Source organism: Oncorhynchus nerka, unplaced genomic scaffold, assembly GCF_034236695.1.
Source record: "Oncorhynchus nerka isolate Pitt River unplaced genomic scaffold, Oner_Uvic_2.0 unplaced_scaffold_1192, whole genome shotgun sequence".
In the NCBI taxonomy this organism is placed as follows: domain Eukaryota; kingdom Metazoa; phylum Chordata; class Actinopteri; order Salmoniformes; family Salmonidae; genus Oncorhynchus; species Oncorhynchus nerka.
The window spans coordinates 127,239-146,052 of record NW_027040143.1 but is presented as its reverse complement, the minus strand read 5'-3'; the positions used below and the strand labels follow the sequence as shown (position 1 = coordinate 146,052).

The following is an 18,814-nucleotide window of genomic DNA, read 5'->3' as shown; positions in this document are numbered from 1 at the left end:
ACACAACTTACATTTACATTTACATTTAAGTCATTTAGCAGACGCTCTTATCCAGAGCGACTTACAAATTGGTGCATTCACCTTATGACATCCAGTGGAACAGCCACTTTACAATAGTGCATCTAAATCTTTTAAGGGGGGTGAGAAGGATTACTTTATCCTATCCTAGGTATTCCTTAAAGAGGTGGGGTTTCAGGTGTCTCCGGAAGGTGGTGATTGACTCCGCTGTCCTGGCGTCGTGAGGGAGTTTGTTCCACCATTGGGGGGCCAGAGCAGCGAACAGTTTTGACTGGGCTGAGCGGGAACTGTACTTCCTCAGTGGTAGGGAGGCGAGCAGGCCAGAGGTGGATGAACGCAGTGCCCTTGTTTGGGTGTAGGGCCTGATCAGAGCCTGGAGGTACTGAGGTGCCGTTCCCCTCACAGCTCCGTAGGCAAGCACCAACTTCAACTCCGTTACATTCAATGTTTCCCACAAAGAGCCACTGGGCTGGAGCACAACGCAATCTGAATCAGGTAGTTATATGGATAAAGACACTGTCATATCACTGAATCTCAGTTTAAATCAGGGTTTAAACAGAACACACGTCATTACAAGTAAAAACATTCCTCAATTAGGTTTTATTTATTCATCTAATTAAAGAAGTGAAAGACAGTACAGATATAACCTGGTATCAACAGTGTTCAGGTTGGAAGACAGTTCAGATATAACCTGGTATCAACAGTGTTCAGGTTGGAAGACAGTTCAGATATAACCTGGTATCAACAGTGTTCAGGTTGGAAGACAGTAAAGATATAAACTGGTATCAACAGTGTTCAGGTTGGAAGACAGTTCAGATATAACCTGGTATCAACAGTGTTCAGGTTGGTGTTCAGGTTGGAAGACAGTAAAGATATAAACTGGTATCAACAGTGTTCAGGTTGGAAGACAGTTCAGATATAACCTGGTATCAACAGTGTTCAGGTTGGTGTTCAGGTTGGAAGACAGTAAAGATATAAACTGGTATCAACAGTGTTCAGGTTGGAAGACAGTACAGATATAACCTGGTATCAACAGTGTTCAGGTTGGTGTTCAGGTTGGAAGACAGTACACATATAAACTGGTATCAACAGTGTTCAGGTTGGAAGACAGTTCAGATATAACCTGGTATCAACAGTGTTCAGGTTGGAAGACAGAACAGATATAACCTGGTATCAACAGTGTTCAGGTTGGTGTTCAGGTTGGAAGACAGTAAAGATATAAACTGGTATCAACAGTGTTCAGGTTGGAAGACAGTACAGATATAACCTGGTATCAACAGTGTTCAGGTTGGTGTTCAGGTTGGAAGACAGTACACATATAAACTGGTATCAACAGTGTTCAGGTTGGAAGACAGTTCAGATATAACCTGGTATCAACAGTGTTCAGGTTGGAAGACAGAACAGATATAACCTGGTATCAACAGTGTTCAGGTTGGAAGACAGTACAGATATAACCTGGTATCAACAGTGATCAGGTTGGAAGACAGTAGAGATATAACCTGGTATCAACAGTGTTCAGGTTGGAAGACAGTAGAGATATAAACTGGTATCAACAGTGATCAGGTTGGAAGACAGTACAGATATAAACTGGTATCAACAGTGTTCAGGTTGGAAGACAGTACACATATAACCTGGTATCAACAGTGTTCAGGTTGGTGTTCAGGTTGGAAGACAGAACATATATAAACTGGTATAAACAGTGTTCAGGTTGGTGTTCAGGTTGGAAGACAGAACAGATATAACCTGGTATCAACAGTGATCAGGTTGGAAGACAGTAGAGATATAAACTGGTATCAACAGTGTTCAGGTTGGTGTTCAGGTTGGAAGACAGTACAGATATAACCTGGTATCAACAGTGTTCAGGTTGGAAGACAGTACAGATATAACCTGGTATCAACAGTGTTCAGGTTGGAAGACAGTATAGATATAACCTGGTATCAACAGTGTTCAGGTTGGAAGACAGAACAGATATAACCTGGTATCAACAGTGTTCAGGTTGGTGTTCAGGTTGGAAGACAGTAGAGATATAAACTGGTATCAACAGTGTTCAGGTTGGAAGACAGTATAGATATAAACTGGTATCAACAGTGTTCAGGTTGGAAGACAGTACAGATATAACCTGGTATCAACAGTGTTCAGGTTGATGTTCAGGTTGGAAGACAGTTCAGATATAACCTGGTATCAACAGTGTTCAGGTTGGTGTTCAGGTTGGAAGACACTACAGATATAAACTGGTATCAACAGTGTTCAGGTTGGAAGACAGTACAGATATAACCTGGTATCAACAGTGTTCAGGTTGGTGTTCAGGTTGGAAGACAGTACAGATATAAACTGGTATCAACAGTGTTCAGGTTGGAAGACAGTACACATATAACCTGGTATCAACAGTGTTCAGGTTGGTGTTCAGGTTGGAAGACAGAACATATATAAACTGGTATAAACAGTGTTCAGGTTGGTGTTCAGGTTGGAAGACAGAACAGATATAAACTGGTATCAACAGTGTTCAGGTTGGAAGACAGTACACATATAACCTGGTATCAACAGTGTTCAGGTTGGAAGACAGTACACATATAACCTGGTATCAACAGTGTTCAGGTTGGTGTTCAGGTTGGAAGACAGAACAGATATAAACTGGTATAAACAGTGTTCAGGTTGGTGTTCAGGTTGGAAGACACTACAGATATAACCTGGTATCAACAGTGTTCAGGTTGGTGTTCAGGTTGGAAGACAGTACAGATATAACCTGGTATCAGTGTTCAGGTCAGTGTTCAGGTTGGAAGACAGTACAGATATAACCTGGTATCAACAGTGTTCAGGTTGGTGTTCAGGTTGGAAGACAGTACAGATATAACCTGGTATCAACAGTGTTCAGGTTGGTGTTCAGGTTGGAAGACAGTATAGATATAAACTGGTATCAACAGTGTTCAGGTTGGAAGACAGTACAGATATAACCTGGTATCAACAGTGTTCAGGTTGGAAGACAGTACAGATATAACCTGGTATCAACAGTGTTCAGGTTGGAAGACAGTACAGATATAACCTGGTATCAACAGTGTTCAGGTTGGTGTTCAGGTTGGAAGACAGTACAGATATAACCTGGTATCAACAGTGTTCAGGTTGGTGTTCAGGTTGGAAGACAGTATAGATATAAACTGGTATCAACAGTGTTCAGGTTGGAAGACAGTACAGATATAACCTGGTATCAACAGTGTTCAGGTTGGAAGACAGGATAGATATAACCTGGTATCAACAGTGTTCAGGTTGGAAGACAGAACAGATATAACCTGGTATCAACAGTGTTCAGGTTGGTGTTCAGGTTGGAAGACAGTAGAGATATAAACTGGTATCAACAGTGTTCAGGTTGGAAGACAGTAGAGATATAACCTGGTATCAACAGTGTTCAGGTTGGAAGACAGTACAGATATAACCTGGTATCAACAGTGTTCAGGTTGGAAGACAGTACAGATATAACCTGGTATCAACAGTGTTCAGGTTGGAAGATTATTGGGTAGTTTGGTTCATCAGGCTGACCCCCAGTCTTCATGGAGGAGATTACTGAGTAGTTTGGTTCATCAGGCTGACCCCCAGTCTTCATGGAGGAGATTACTGAGTAGTTTGGTTCATCAGGCTGACCCCCAGTCTTCATGGAGGAGATTACTGAGTAGTTTGGTTCATCAGGCTGACCCCCAGTCTTCATGGAGGAGATTACTGAGTAGTTTGGTTCATCAGGCTGACCCCCAGTCTTCATGGAGGAGATTACTGAGTAGTTTGGTTCATCAGGCTGACCCCCAGTCTTCATGGAGGAGATTACTGAGTAGTTTGGTTCATCAGGCTGACCCCCAGTCTTCATGGAGGAGATTACTGAGTAGTTGGCCCCCACGATATGTAACTGTTCAGGGAAGTTTGGAACCAATATACACAGGCAGTTAGGAAAGCAAAGGTTAGCTTTTTCAAGCAGAAATTTGCATCCTGTAGCATAAATTCCCAAAAGTTCTGGGACACTAAAGTACATGGAGAATAAGAGCACCTCCTCCCAGCTGCTCACTGCTCTGAGGCTAGGAAACACTGACACGATAAATCTACCATAATTGAGAATTTCAATAAGCATTTTTCTACGGCTGGCCATGCTGTCCACCTGGCTACCCCTACCCCGGTCAACAGCTCTGCACCCCGCACAGCAACTTTCCCAAGCCTCCCCCATTTCTCCTTCACCCATTTCTCCTTCACAATCTGGACCCTCTCTTTCTAAAATTATCCACCGCAATTGTTGCAACCCCTATTACAAGCATGTTCAACCTCTCTTTCGTATCATCTGATATCCCTAAAGATTGAAAGCTGCCACGGTCATCCCCTCTTCAAAGGGGAGACACCTAGACCCAAACTGTTACAGACCTATATCTATCCTACCCTGCCAAGTTAACAAACAGATCAACAACCATTTCGAATCCCACATTACCTTCTGGCGTCGGAGTTGGTCATGGGTGCACCTCAGCCACGCTCAAGGTCCTAAATGATATCATAACCGCTATCGATAAGGGACATTACTGTGCAGCCGTATTCATCGACCAGGCCAAGGCTTTCGACTCTGTCAATCACAACATTCTGATCGGCAGACTCAACAGCCTTGGTGTGTCAAATGACTGCCTCGCCTGGTTCACCAACTACTTCTCCGATAGAGTTCAGTGTCTCAAATGACTGCCTCGCCTGGTTCACCAACTACTTCTCCGATAGAGTTCAGTGTCTCAAATGACTGCCTCGCCTGGTTCACCAACTACTTCTCCGATAGAGTTCAGTGTCTCAAATGACTGCCTCGCCTGGTTCACCAACTACTTCTCCGATAGAGTTCAGTGTGTCAAATCGGAAGGCCTGTTGTCCGGACCTCTGGCAGTCTCTATGGGGGTGCCACAGGGTTCAATTCTCGGGCCGACTCTTTTCTCTGTATACATCAATGATGTCGCTCTTGCTGCTGGTGATTCTCTGATCCACCTCTACGTAGACGACACCATTCTGTATACTTCTGGCCCCTCCTTGGACACTGTGTTAACTAACCTCCAGACGAGCTTCAATGCCATACAACTCTCCTTTCGTGGCCTCCAACTGCTCTTAAATGTAAGTAAAACTAAATGCATGCTCTTCAACCGATCGCTGCCCACACCCGCCCGCCCGACTAGCATCACTACTCGGGATGGTTCTGACTTAGAATATGTGGACAACTACAAATACCTAGGTGTCTGGTCCGTATGGGAGTTGCAGCGATGAGACATGACTATAACTACTTGGAAACCATGAAATTGGGGAGAAAAAAACAACAAGATCAGTGATTTGTAAATTAAACCTGTTTTAACAACTCAGTGTGGTGATTCATTATATTAATGAATGACTCTAGTTGACAATGTCTTTCAACTTCAATGGTGTTTATTCATGAATATATACAATCATATGTTTACACACTAGAGAGATATTCTACATTGTTGCTCCAGGGTGTCTTACTGAACATGACCCTGATTAGAGTGAAACATCATGTGTTTGACACAGGGACACTGAGGTATCATCATGAACCCTAAACCCTGGATAGAGTGGCTCAGTGAACGTGGAGGTGAATGTGTGGAGGTGGGTCAGTGTGTCAGAGGAGACTCTGTACAAGGACAGAGTGCCGGCTGGCCAGTCCAGATACACACTCTGTGGAAGCTGGAGGAGGGGACATCTATGGTAGTGTCATTATTATTGTGACAGGCAATATAACTGTAGTCAGAGCAGTCCAGACTCCAGGACTTGTCATTGTATCCAAGACTACAGTCCTCAACCCTTCCTCTCCTGTTGATTCCTTTATATGTCACTCCTATATCAGCCCTTCTCCCATTCCAATCTACCTCCCAGTAACAGCGCCCAGTCAGACCCTCTCTACACAGCACCTGCCTACAGTCCTCAAATCTCTCTGGGTGATCAGGATATGGCTGCTCCTCTGTCCTACATGTCACCTTTCTGTTCTCCTCAGACAGAGAGAGGAGTCTGTTTCCTGTGTTTGGGTCCAGTGTGAGATCACAGACATCTGATGGATGAAACCAGACACAATATTAGAAATCATCATCATTCACATTAGAATGTTAACTCACTTTTCACTAATTCATTTAATGTAGATGTTTCTAGGTATCAAAAGGATAAGTTAAGGTAACTTGAGACTTGTTGAATGATCATATGTTATACTGTATGGTAATATAAAACACACTTATTCCCATTAATTACACACACACACACACACACACACACACACACACACACACACACACACACACACACACACACACACACACACACACACACACACACACACATTGTCAAAGCAACTCTTTGTAAACGTTGGTGTCCCTGATTTCTGCTTCTGTAGAACTACAGCTGATATTTAATATGACCAAGTAAGTAATGATGGTGGTCTTTGACTTAACTTGAATTAAGACTTATTCTTAGTCATATTCTTCACAGCTGTCAACACTCACATTTTCTAAGCCCAGGTTTCATTCTGTTCTCTCCACCATGTTCCACACTGTAGCGGTAAGCAGAAGAACAGACAGTCATTGAGATACACCTGCTCTCACACACACACCCGCACACGCACACGCACACACACGCACACACACAACTTCGTCCAAGGGGTGGTAAGAATGTTTGTCTTAACTAGCCTGATAAGTCAAACATGTCTGATATGAACATTGACATAAACCCTCTACATACTTGAGTTTCTCCAGTCTGCAGTGTGGATCCTCCAGTCCAGCAGAGAGCAGTCTGACTCCTGAGTCTCCTGGGTGATTGTAGTGATTGTAGCTCAGGTCCAGCTCTCTCAGGTGTGAGGGGTTTGACCTCAGAGCTGAGACCAGAGAAGCACAGCCTTCCTCTGTGACTAGACAGCCTGACAGCCTGCAAAGAGTCAAATCATGGCCGCAGGGCCAGACGGATTACCAGGACGTGTACTGCGAGCATGTGCTGACCAACTAGAAGGTGTCTTCACTGACATTTTCAACCTCTCCCTGTCCGAGTCTGTAATACCAACATGTTTTAAGCCCAAGAACACTACGGTAACCTGCCTAAATGACTACAGACCCGTAGCACTCACGTCTGAGGCCATAGAGTGCTTTAAAAGGCTGGTAATGGCTCACATCAACACCATTATGCCAGAAACCCTAGACCCACTCCACTTTGCATACCGTCCTAACAGATCCACAGATCATGCAATCTCTATTGCACTCCACACTGCCCTTTCCCACCTGGTCAAAAAGGAACACCAATGAAAATGCTATTCATTGACTACAGCTCAACGTTCAACACCATAGTGCCCTCAAAGCTCATCAATAAGCTAAGGCCCCTTGGACTAAACACCTCCCTCTGCAACTGGATCCTGGACTTCCTGACGGGCCACCCCCAGGTGGTAAGGGTAGGTAACAACACATCTGCCACGCTGATCCTCACCACAGGGGCCCCTCAGGGGTGTGTGCTCAGTCCCCTAATGTACTCCCTGTTCACTCATGACTGCACGGCCAGGCACGACTCCAACACCATCATCAAGTTTTCCAATGGCAAAACAGTAGTAGGCCTCATCACCGACAACAACTAGACAGCCTATAGGGAGGAGGTCAGAGACCTGGCCGTGTGGTGCCAGGACAACAACCTCTTCCTCAATGAGATCAAGACAAAGATGATGATTGTGGACTACAGGAAAACGAGGACCGAACACGCCCCCATTCTCATCGACGGGGCTGTAGTGAAGCAGGTTGAGAGCTTCAAGTTCCTTGGTGTCCACATCACCAGCAAACTAACATAGTCCAAGCATACCAATACAGTTGTGAAGAGGGCACGACAAAACCTATTCCCCCTCAAGAGACTGAAAAGATTTGGCATGGGTCCTCAGATCCTCAAAAGGTTCTACACCTGCACCATTGAGAGCATCCTAACTGTTTGTATCACTGCCTGGTATGGCAACTGCTCGGCCTCCGACCGCAAGGCACTACACAGGGTAGTGCGAGTGGCCCAATACACCACTGGGGCCAAGCTTACTGCCATCCAGGACCTCTATACCAGGAGGTGTCAGAGGAAGGCCCTAAAAATTGTCAAAGACTCCAGCCAACCTAGTCATAGACTGTTCTCTTTGCTACCGCACGGAAAGTGGTACCGGAGCTCCAAGTCTAGGTACAAGAGGATTCTAAACAGCTTCTTCCTCCAAGCCATAAGACTCCTGAACAGCTAATCGAATGGCTACCCCCCTGTATATGGCTTCGCTACTGTTACTTTACTGCTGCTCTTTAATTATTTGTTATTTTTAGTTACGTATCTATTTTTTACTTTAACACCTATTTTTTTTAAACTGCATTGTTCGGGCATTGTTCGGGCATTGTTCGGGCATTGTTCGGGCATTGTTCGGGCTCCCGAGTGCCGCATCGGTCTAAGGCACTGCATCTCAAGGCAAGAGGTGTCATTGCAGTCCCTGTTTCGAATCCATCACATCCAGCAGTGACTGGGAGTCCCATAGGGCAGTCCCAACGTTGTCCACATTTGGCTGGGTTAGGCCGTCATTGTAAATAAGAATTTGTTCTTAACTGACTTGCCAAGTTAAATAAAGGTTAAATAAAAAATACAAAAAAAAATTGTTGTAGGCTAATGCAATTAGCATGACGTTGTAAGTAACAAGAAAATTTACCAGAACATATCTGATATTGGCAGAAAGCTTAAATTCTTGTTAATGTGCACTGTCCAATTTACAGTAGCTATTACAGTGAAATAATACCATGTTTGAGGAGAGCGCACAGTTATGAACTTGAAAAGTTATTAATAAACTAATTAGGCACATTTGGCAGTCTTGACACAACATTTTGAACAGAAATGTAATGGTTCATTGGATCAGCCTATAACTTTTCACATACAATGATGTATATTGTGTTTTATTCTACTACATTGCTTTCATATTTCCACAAACTTCAAAGTGTTTCCTTTCAAATGGTATCAAGAATATGCATATCCTTGCTTCAGTTCCTGAGCTACAGGCAGTTAGATTTGGGTATGTCATTATAGGCAACATTAAAAAAAAAAAAAAAAATGGGTGTATCCTTAATGCTTATAAGTAAGCATTTCACTGTAAGCTCTGCACCTGATGTATTAGGCGCATGTGACATGTGACATGTGACAGGCGCATGTTAGTTTGCCCATTTGCAGAAGTCATAAGTATTCTGACAATTTTTCTTTTAGTTAAAATAGTCAAAAATATATGTCTGTAAATACGGTTGCATTTGCAGTTTGTTTTGGCCAAACGTAACTGAATGGTGGATAATGACTGGGGTAATTGTCTGTTTAAGTGAGAAGATGATGATGATGATTCTAATCAATGCTAAATTCATCCTGATGATGCCTTGATTTATACAAATCATAAATCAATCTTGAAAGGCTACAAATACTTATTTTCCACCATAATTTGCAAATAAATTCATAAAAAATCCTACAATGTGATCTTCTGGATTTTTTTCTCTCATTTTGTCTGTCATAGTTGAAGTGTACTTATGATGAAAATTACAGGCCTCTCTCATCTTTTTAAGTGGGAGAACTTGCACAATTGGTGGCTGACTACATACTTTTTTGCCCCACTGTATGTATGAAAATAGACTCAAATAAAAGGTGACATTCTGTACTGTCTCCTAATATGAAACATTATATCTCAAATCCAAAATGCTGGAGCAAAGCACCACATTTAAAACTGTAAGCTTCACTGTCCAAACACATATGGTGTGGACTATGTGTGTCTGGTAAACACATGTGGATCCGGTGAACAGTTATCACTTGTTGACCAACTACAGGAATACTGACCTCAGAGTCTCCAGTTTACAGTGGGGATTCCCCAGTCCAGCAGAGAGCAGCTTCACTCCAGAATCCTTCAGGTCATTGTTACTCAGATCCAGCTCTCTCAGGTGTGAGGGGTTTGACCTCAGAGCTGAGACCAGAGAAGCACAGCCTTCCTCTGTGACTAGACAGCCTGACAGCCTGCAAAGAGTCAAATCATATTAAAATCACACTGCTATTCTTTGGTGGTGAAAATAGTGGCAGTATATTTTTTCAAAAAGTTCAGATATACCAGTGTCCTGAAACCTGCCATATCTATTCATAAATGAATGTATCATTATTATAAACTACAAATTATCATTTCATAGTATTATCATTACATAGTATTATCATCACATAGTATTATCATCGCATAGTATTATCATTGCATAGTATTATCATTGCATAGTATTATCATTACATAGTATTATCATTGCAGTGTTATCATTGCATAGTGTTGCTTGTAGAGAGAAAAATGTATAGTACAAATATTTGAGTAGACTAACCAGACCAGTTTAAAAAGCAGTATCAGTCAAAAGACAGACAGTGAGGTAACAGATGTAGATTGTATTGAGTATACAGTCCACACCATATCTATTTAGACAGTGAGGTATCAGATTTAGATTGTATTGAGTATACAGTCCACACCATATCTATTTTGACAGTGAAGCTAACATTTTAAACGTGGCTCTATTCTCCAACATTTTGAAAATTGGAATCAAATGTTTCAAATCTTTTTATTCTAGGATATTTTAATACATATCTGTTTCCCGTTTTGAAATGACTTTATGTATCAAGTCCCCCCATTTGAAGAAGTCATAAGTATTTTGACCAGTTCACTCAAAGTATATTAAAGTAGTCAAAAGCTTAGTATTTGGTCCCATATTCCTTGAACACAATGCAATGACTACATCAAATTTGTGACTCGAACTCGTTGGTTGCATTTGCAGTGTGTTTTGCCCGATATTAAAATGGTGGGTGGTGACTGGAGTAATTGTCTTTATAAGTGAGTAGATAACATGTTTCTAAACACTACTAAATGAATCCTGATGATGCCATGATTAAGAAAAACCATGAATGAATCATGAATAATAATGAGTGAGTAAGTTAGAGGCTACAACAAAACATGTTAACCTCTCACCATTACCAATAACAGAGGCTACAACAAAACATGCTAACCTCTCACCATTACCAATAACAGAGACTACAACAAAACATGCTAACCTCTCACCATTAATAATAACAGAGGATACAACAAAACATGCTAACCTCTCAGCATTACCAATAACAGAGGCTACAACAAAACATGCTAACCTCTCAGCATTACCAATAACAGAGACTAAAATGCCGAATGCTACCTCCTACCCTAGTGAGGTTTAATGAGCGAACTAGGATGGACAATTTGTTCAGCACTTTTGAAATGTACAGCGACAGAATTCAGAACATGGGCTGTTTTTACAGTGTTCTCCCTGTACACCAAGTCCGAACCAGAGGATAAATAAAGGGGTCATATAAGTAGACAATGAAAGCTCTTACAATATTCAATGATTACATTTCTGTAAAACAGGTTATAGGCTACATGTGCACCACCAAGTCAGAACAGCAGGTGAAATTAAGAGGGGTAAATAGAGCAAATTCTTAGGGTGAGGCACATGGGCTACTAACATCTTACTACACAACATACACTTAGTATTACTTTCGTAGCTACAGTATACACATCTCCGTGGCATATTACATCATTTATGCAGCAGCATAGAAGACAGTTTTGGACTCACCTGGTTGTGCTGTGTTGTGCTGTGCTCCATTCGGAGCTTGTTTATTCCCGACTTCCCAGTTGTCTTGAACTCACTGAAGTCAAGTTTTCGCAGTTCTGAATTAACAGTTGCCTTACTCAATAAATCAAAAATGAAACCATGTTTGTATGCCGCTTTATTAATTCAATAATATATATTAAAAAATTACATTGTTTGCAAACTGATATGTGTCACGTATTAATGCCAAAATAACATGCAAAACAAGCAAGCCACCATTTTTGGGTGGAATTTGATTTATGTTGGTAAAGATTTGGGGCTCATAACAGCTCCACCTGCCCTGGATGATGGGTCGCCACTGCACCCATAAGTGATTCGTTGAGAGCCCTGCAATAATGAGGCTGGTCGACCCCACACTCTTGGGTGTTGGGCCAAGAGCTCTGACATACAGAAACCAACAGAGGTCTCATATAGTAGACCTATAAATGCTTAGTCATGGCTGGTTCCACCACAACTGACTCAATGTGTCGAACCAACACATATCTAGTGGATGAGGTGGCCAACTAGTCAGAATCCTCTGTGTTCTCCTACGAGTACCAAGAACAGTTGGTTCTTAGAATAGAGGATGAAGAGAGACTTTGTTCGGAACAGACAAGATGTGCACAGCCGTGGTGAATTAGGTACAGATTTATGTGAAAACAGCAATTTACACAACCAGAGTAACACGATTGTACACACCTATCATTTATATTAACCTTAAAGTAATGCTACTACATATTTTTCATACCAAACACCCTGGATAGAGAGGTTTACACACTAGAGAGATATTCAAACCAAACACCCTGGATAGAGAGGTTAACACACTAGAGAGATATTCATACCAAACACCCTGGATAGAGAGGTTTACACACTAGAGAGATATTCATACCAAACACCCTGGATAGAGAGGTTAACACACTAGAGAGATATTCATACCAAACACCCTGGATAGAGAGGTTTACACACTAGAGAGATATTCATACCAAACACCCTGGATAGAGAGGTTTACACACTAGAGAGATATTCAAACCAAACACCCAGGATAGAGAGGTTAACACACTAGAGAGATATTCTACATTGTTGCTCCAGTGTGTCATACTGAACATGACCCTGATTAGAGTGAAACATCATGTTGTGTTTGACACAGAGACACTGAGTCGCCATCATACCAAATATGAATCCCTGGATAGATGGGCTCAGTGAATGTGGAGGTGAATGTGATCAGGTGGGTCAGTATGTCAGAGGAGGCTCTATAGAAGGACAGAGTGCCGGCTGGCCAGTCCAGATACACTCCTACTCTGTGGGGGCTGGAGGAGGGGACGTCTATGGTAGTGGGATTATTATTGTGCCAGGCTCTGTAACTGTTGTCAGAGCAGTTCAGACTCCAGGACTTGTCATTCCATCCAAGATAACAGTCCTTAACCCCTCCTCTCCTGCTGATTCCTTTATATGTCACTCCTATATCAGCCCTTCTCCCACTCCACTCTACCTCCCAGTAACAGCGCCCAGTCAGACCCTCTCTACACAGCACCTGTTCACAGTCCTCAAATCTCTCTGGGTCATCAGGATACGGCTGCTCCTCTCTCCTACATGTCACCTTTCTGTTCCCCTCAGACAGAGAGAGGAGTCTGTTTACTGTGTTTAGGTCCAGTGTGAGATCACAGACATCTGATGGATGAAACCAGACACAATATTAGAAATCATCATCATTCACATTAGAACGTTAACTCACTTTTCACTAATTCATTTAATGTAGATGTTTCTAGGTATCAAAAGGAGAAGTTAAGGTAACTTGAGACTTGTTGAATGATCATATGTTATACTGTATGGTAATATAAAACACACTTATTCCCATTAATTACACACACACACACACACACACACACACAAAGCAATTCTTTATAAACTTTGGTGTCCCTGATTTCTGCTTCTGTAGAACTACAGCTGATATTTAATATGACCAAGTCAGTAATGATGGTGGTCTTTGACTTTGACTTAACTTGAATTAAGACTTATTCTTAGTCATATTCTTCACAGCAGTCAACACTCACATTTTCTAAGCCCAGGTTTCATTCTGTTCTCTCCACCATGTTCCACACTGTAGCGGTATGCAGAAAAACAGACAGTCATTGAGGGATACACCTGAACTCACACACACACACACACACACACACACACACACACACACACACTGGACACACACACTCACACACGCATATATCAAGCGAATGTTTGTCTGTGTGTGTGTGTTTGTGACCAGTGTGTTTGTGTCCAGTGTGTGTGTGTGTCCAGTGTGTGTCTGTGTGTGTCCAGTGTGTGTCCAGTGTGTGTGTGTGTCCAGTGTGTGTGTGTGTCCAGTGCGTGTTTGTGTGTTTGTTTTTTTTGTGTGTGTACTGTGTGTGTGTGTGTGTGTGTGTGTGTGTGTAAGTCCTGTGTGTGTGTCCAGTTTTTCTGTGTGTGTCCAGTGTGTGTGTGTGTGTGTGTGTGTCCAGTGTGTGTGTGTCCAGTCCTTGTTTGTGTGTGTGTGTGTGTGTGTGTACTGTGTGTGTGTACAGTGTGTGTGTGTGTGTACAGTGTGTGTGTACAGTGTGTGTGTGTGTGTGTTTGTGTGTGTGTGCGTGTGTACTGTGTGTGTGTCCTGTGTGTGTGTGTGTCCAGTGCTTGTTTGTGTGTGTGTGTGTGTGTGTGAGTCCAGTGTGAGTGTGTCCTGTGTGTGTGTCCATTTTCTCTGTGTGTGTTCTGTGTGTGTCCAGTGCTTGTTTGTGTGTGTGTGTGTACGTGTCCAGTTTGTCAGTGTCCAGTATGTGTGTGTGTGTGTGTGTGTGTGTGTACTGTGTGTGTGTGTGTGTACTGTGTGTGTGTGTGTCCAGTGCTTGTTTGTGTGTGTTTACTGTGTGTGTGTACTGTGTGTGTCCAGTTTGTGAGTGTCCAGTATGTGTGTGAGTGTTTGTGTGTGTGTGTGTCCAGTGTGTGAGAGAACACTGAACACACACAACTTTGTCCACATACAGACAGGACACTCACCTCCCCCCCCACACACACACACACACACACAACTTTATCCAAGTGTTGGTCAGAATGTTTGTCTTAACCAGCCTGATAAGTCAAACATGTCTGATATGAACATTGACATAAACCCTCTACATACTTGAGTTTCTCCAGTCTGCAGTGTGGATCCTCCAGTCCAGCAGAGAGCAGTCTGACTCCTGAGTCTCCTGGGTGATTGTAGCTCAGGTCCAGCTCTCTCAGGTGTGAGGGGTTTGACCTCAGAGCTGAGACCAGAGAAGCACAGCCTTCCTCTGTGACTAGACAACCTGACAGCCTGCAAAGAGTCAAATCATATTAAAAGCACACTGCTATTACTTGGTGGTGAAAATAATGGCAGTATATTTTTTCAGTGCCAAATTTAGAACTGTAGGCTTCACTGTCCAAACACATATGGTGTGGACTATGTGTGTCTGGTAAACACATGTGGATCTGGTGAACAGTTATCACTTGTTGACCAACTACAGGAATACTGACCTCAGAGTCTCCAGTTTACAGTGGGGATTCCCCAGTCCAGCAGAGAGCAGCTTCACTCCTGAATCCTTCAGGTCATTGTTACTCAGATCCAGCTCTCTCAGGTGTGAGGCGTTTGACTTCAGAGCTGAGACCAGAGAAGCACAGCCTTCCTCTGTGACTCCACAGCCTGACAGCCTGACAAAGAGATCATCATGACTTCACAAACACACTGTTAATTTAACACCAGTAGTGTAGAAGGACAATGGTAGATGCATTTGGTTTATTCTCTCAAACAACATACAGATTCATCTTCCGTTTCCTAGAAATGTATGGTCATATTGTTATACTAATGTGAAAATCAATGCATTTATTCAATATGTTTTTCAATATAATATTATTGACATATTATAAAACATATTTTTCTCTAAACTGAATATTTCTTCCTGATGATTAGTTCTTATATGTCATTTTATTTACTCACAGAACAGCTCTGGAGGCTTTGACCACTGGCAGCAGCCTTAGAAGACCTTCCTCTGATCTGGAGTATTTCTTCAGGTCAAACACATCCAGCTCCTTTTCTGAAGTCAGCAACACAAAGACCAGAGCTGACCACTGTGCAGGTGACAGGTTGGGTTTTGAGAGACTTCCTGAGCTCAGGTATCTTTGGATCTCCTCTACTAGAGAATGGTCATTCAGTTCATTCAGACAGTGGAACAGATTGATGCACCTCTCTGGAGAGGGATTCTCCCTGATCTTCTCCTTGATGTACTTGACTGTTTCTTCATGGCTCTGTGAGCTGCTTCTTGTCTTTGTCAGTAGACCTCGTAAGTGCTTCTGATTGGACTCCAGTGAGAGGCCCAGAAGGAAGCGGAGGAAAAGGTCCAGGTTTCCTGTCTCACTTTGTAAGGCTTTATCCACAGCACTCTTGTAGAAAGTAACTTCAGCTTGTCTTGAACAGCCAAGAAAAGATTTGTTTGCAGTTTGTCCATTAGATTCTCATTGTTGTTGATGAATGAGAGGAACACATATACAGCAGCCAGAAACTCCTGAATGCTCAGATGAACAAAGCAGTACACCTTGTCCTGGTACAGCCCACATTCCTCTTTAAAGAGCTGTGTGCACAATCCTGAGTACACTGAGGCTTCATTAACATCAATGCCAGCCTCTTTCAGGTCTTCTTCATAGAAAATCAGATTGCCATTCACAAGCTGTTGAAAAGCCAGTTTTCCCAGTGACAGAATGCTCTCTTTATTCCAGTGTGGACCTGTCCCTTCTTTCCCAAGATACTTTTCATTCTTCTGTTTGGTATGAAACTCCACAAGGTGTGTGTACATCTCAGTCAGAGTCTTGGGCATCTCTTCTCTCTTATGTTTCAGCATGTGTTCAAGGACTGTTGCAGAAATCCAACAGAAGACTGGAATGTGGCACATGATGTGGAGGCTCCTTGATGTCTTTATGTGTGAGATGATTCTGCTGGCCAGGTCCTCATCACTGAATCTCTTCCTGAAGTACTCCTCCTTCTGTGGGTCATTGAACCCTCGTACCTCTGTCACCTGGTCAACACACACTGAAGGGATCTTATTGGCTGCTGCAGGTCGGGTAGTTATCCAGAGGAGAGCAGAGGGAAGCAGATTTCCCTTGATGAGATTTGTCAGCAGAACATCCACTGAGGTTGACTCTGTGACGTCCCAACAGATCTTGTTCTTCTGGAAGTCTAGGGGCAGTCGGCACTCATCCAGACCATCAAAGATGAACAGAACTTTGTACTTGTTGTAGTTGGAGATTCCTGATTGTTTGGTTTCCATTGAGAAGTGATTAAGAAGTTCAATGAAAGTGTGTTTGTCCCCTTTCATCAAATTCAGCTCCCGAAAAGGGAATGAAAATACAAATTGGACATCCTGATTTGCTTTTCCTTCAGCCCAGTCCAGAATGAACTTCTGCACAGAGACTGTTTTTCCAATGCCAGCGACTCCCTTTGTCAGCACAGTTCTGATAGGTTTGTCTTGTCCAGTTAAGGGTTTGAAGATGTCGTTACATTTGATTGCAGTCTCTGGTCTTGCTTGTTTCCTGGTTGTTGTCTCAATCTGTCTCAGCTCATGTTCATTATTGACCTCTCCTGTTCCACCCTCTGTGATGTAGAGCTCTGTGTAGATCTTATTGAGAAGTGTTGGGTTTCCTTGTTTAGCGATCCCCTCAAATACACATTGAAACTTCTTCTTTAGATTAGATTTGAGTTCACGTTGGCAAATCACAGCAGGATCATCTGAATCTAGAAATAACACAGAGGATATTACCATTATGTCTGTTTTAATACCTACAGTATTGTAGGACTGTTATAAAGTTTTACATTATAATAATGTATTCTCTTAACTGACTGTATAAATGTGTAAATGTTTTCATAATGCATTACAGACTGGTGTGACTGATTATATTATTATTGGTATTATTGATGGTATTATTAATTTTTCTCTCTCTAAATGAATCACCACAACACATCCCTGCTGCTACTTGATGAGGTCACTAGGTGTTGTGTTAAGGCTGCTACAATATCATTGAGTTACACAGCTACTTTAGCTGTACTTTGGCTACAGCTTTTAAATGTTATAAAACATCATTCAACATGAGGCAGACAGATCTTACATTTCTCCAGTGTGTCAGCAAGCTCCTTCTGGTTCATTTTCCTCAGGATGTGCAGTGTGATCTTCAGAGCCCCCTCTCTGGCACTGCTCTCCTGCTTCTCATCTTCAGGGTCCACCACTTCCTTATCCTGCTTCTGACTCTCAAAGCCTTCTGGGACTTCTGGACTAAGAATCCTCTTGAATATCTTCAGCTCGTTCTTCACAAATGTCATCATTTTCTCTTCAAGCATCTGAAATAAATAAAGTAAATAAGTTAAGCAAGAGAATAAATGCTTTCTCATCAACACATTAATGAATGATTGACAGATCAACTTTACTTGAGGTAAACAAAAACAAATGTACATAACAGGACCACATACACTGAATATGGAGGCCAGGTCTGTTTGATGACTCTGGGAAGACTGACCACTGAGAATCTCTGACTCTGATCTCTCCTGTTGTTTTCTGTGGACAAAACATGAGATTACATCTCCTCATCCAGGGAGTACACACACACACACACACACACACACACACACACACACACACACGGAGGGAATGTTGTGTTTGTTTAATATTGTTTTAGGACTATGAAAATGGACAAAAGGATGAGCCTATGGATTATGAAAACAACAACAATAAATGGGAAAATGGGAGAGGAGAAATGACTAGAGACAGTGTTGTTTAACTCACTGACCAGGACCCATGAGTTCTTCTTACCTTTGTTCAGTAGAAAAGTCTCCCTCTCTAAAGTGTATAGGTTGAATTTTTATCAATGATGACTAATTATGTATACATTTCAACAGCTGGGAACTGACTAATCTGAATCTATTATGTTACTGATTATGTATGACAACAGAGACAAACATTACATGATTAATCTATCTAGCTACAGATTGATTAACCAGTTTCATTCCAAAACACTATTATGTTATGGTATGAAAAGTAAAAGTTATTGTTCAAAGCTGTTTCTGAAAATGGGATTGTTCACTATCTAATTGTCTGTGCCTATCTAATCATGGGATTGGTTAA

At 42.2% G+C, this 18,814-nt stretch overlaps 2 protein-coding genes across 2 annotated transcripts; both read right to left on the bottom strand.

The window, feature by feature from the left end:
- Window positions 1-5,191: 5,191 nt before the first annotated feature.
- On the bottom strand, window positions 5,192-10,031 carry LOC135569177 (stonustoxin subunit beta-like). The gene is made up of 4 exons (XM_065015970.1): window positions 9,862-10,031; window positions 6,748-6,930; window positions 6,513-6,559; window positions 5,192-6,067 (listed from the first exon to the last, which is right to left on the bottom strand). The coding sequence occupies exons 3-4, from the start codon at window positions 6,532-6,534 to the stop codon at window positions 5,634-5,636; spliced, it is 456 nt and encodes a 151-aa protein (XP_064872042.1). The 5' UTR covers window positions 6,535-6,559; window positions 6,748-6,930; window positions 9,862-10,031; the 3' UTR covers window positions 5,192-5,633.
- A 2,265-nt stretch (window positions 10,032-12,296) lies between these two features.
- On the bottom strand, window positions 12,297-18,015 carry LOC135569179 (tripartite motif-containing protein 16-like). The gene is made up of 6 exons (XM_065015972.1): window positions 17,943-18,015; window positions 15,646-16,108; window positions 15,186-15,359; window positions 14,812-14,985; window positions 13,715-13,761; window positions 12,297-13,331 (listed from the first exon to the last, which is right to left on the bottom strand). The coding sequence occupies exons 1-6, from the start codon at window positions 18,013-18,015 to the stop codon at window positions 12,778-12,780; spliced, it is 1,485 nt and encodes a 494-aa protein (XP_064872044.1). The 3' UTR covers window positions 12,297-12,777.
- Between the last annotated feature and the right edge of the window lie 799 nt (window positions 18,016-18,814).